The sequence below is a fragment of the Wasmannia auropunctata genome, unplaced genomic scaffold (genome assembly GCF_000956235.1).
Source record: "Wasmannia auropunctata unplaced genomic scaffold, wasmannia.A_1.0 LD336085.1, whole genome shotgun sequence".
Lineage (NCBI taxonomy): Eukaryota > Metazoa > Arthropoda > Insecta > Hymenoptera > Formicidae > Wasmannia > Wasmannia auropunctata.
The window spans coordinates 2,985,450-2,985,927 of record NW_012026805.1 but is presented as its reverse complement, the minus strand read 5'-3'; the positions used below and the strand labels follow the sequence as shown (position 1 = coordinate 2,985,927).

The 478-nt window shown below is 50.2% G+C and overlaps 1 protein-coding gene across 1 annotated transcript in view; it reads left to right on the top strand.

Moving 5' to 3' along the window:
* LOC105448546 overlaps window positions 1-478 on the top strand; it is a 5,558-nt gene that overhangs the window by 1,639 nt on the left and 3,441 nt on the right. The window contains exon 2 of the mRNA XM_011687192.1: window positions 9-457. Coding sequence (XP_011685494.1) covers window positions 9-457 — 449 coding nt within the window. The remainder of the gene's footprint in view (window positions 1-8; window positions 458-478) is intronic.

Here is a 478-nt window from a genome sequence, read left to right as displayed (position 1 = left end):
TCCCGCAGAGCATACATACGGCGTGGCTAGAATTTGTCGGGCAACTCGAGCTAATAAATCAGATTTCCGTCGACCGAAAGTTATTAGCACAAGACTGTCATGACGTTCAATTTCACGGATTTTGCGACGCCAGCAATAGCGGTTACGGCGCGTGTTTGTACTTACGTTCGACGGGAGAACATGAAAACGCGGCTGTTAATTTGTTGTGTGCTAAATCGCGCGTCGCACCGTTAAAAACCATCACTATACCGCGTCTCGAGCTCTGTGGCGCATTATTATTAGCGAGATTGTATCGCGAGGTCGCTGACGCGTTGAGCCTCGCGCCCGGCAGGGTAATATTCTGGTGTGATTCCACCGTCGTGTTGCACTGGCTGAACACATCGCCTCATTTGCTCAATCCATTCGTAGCTAATCGTGTTGCCGAAATACAAAAACTCACGGACTTATGCGAGTGGCGGCATGTCCGGACAGAGGACAA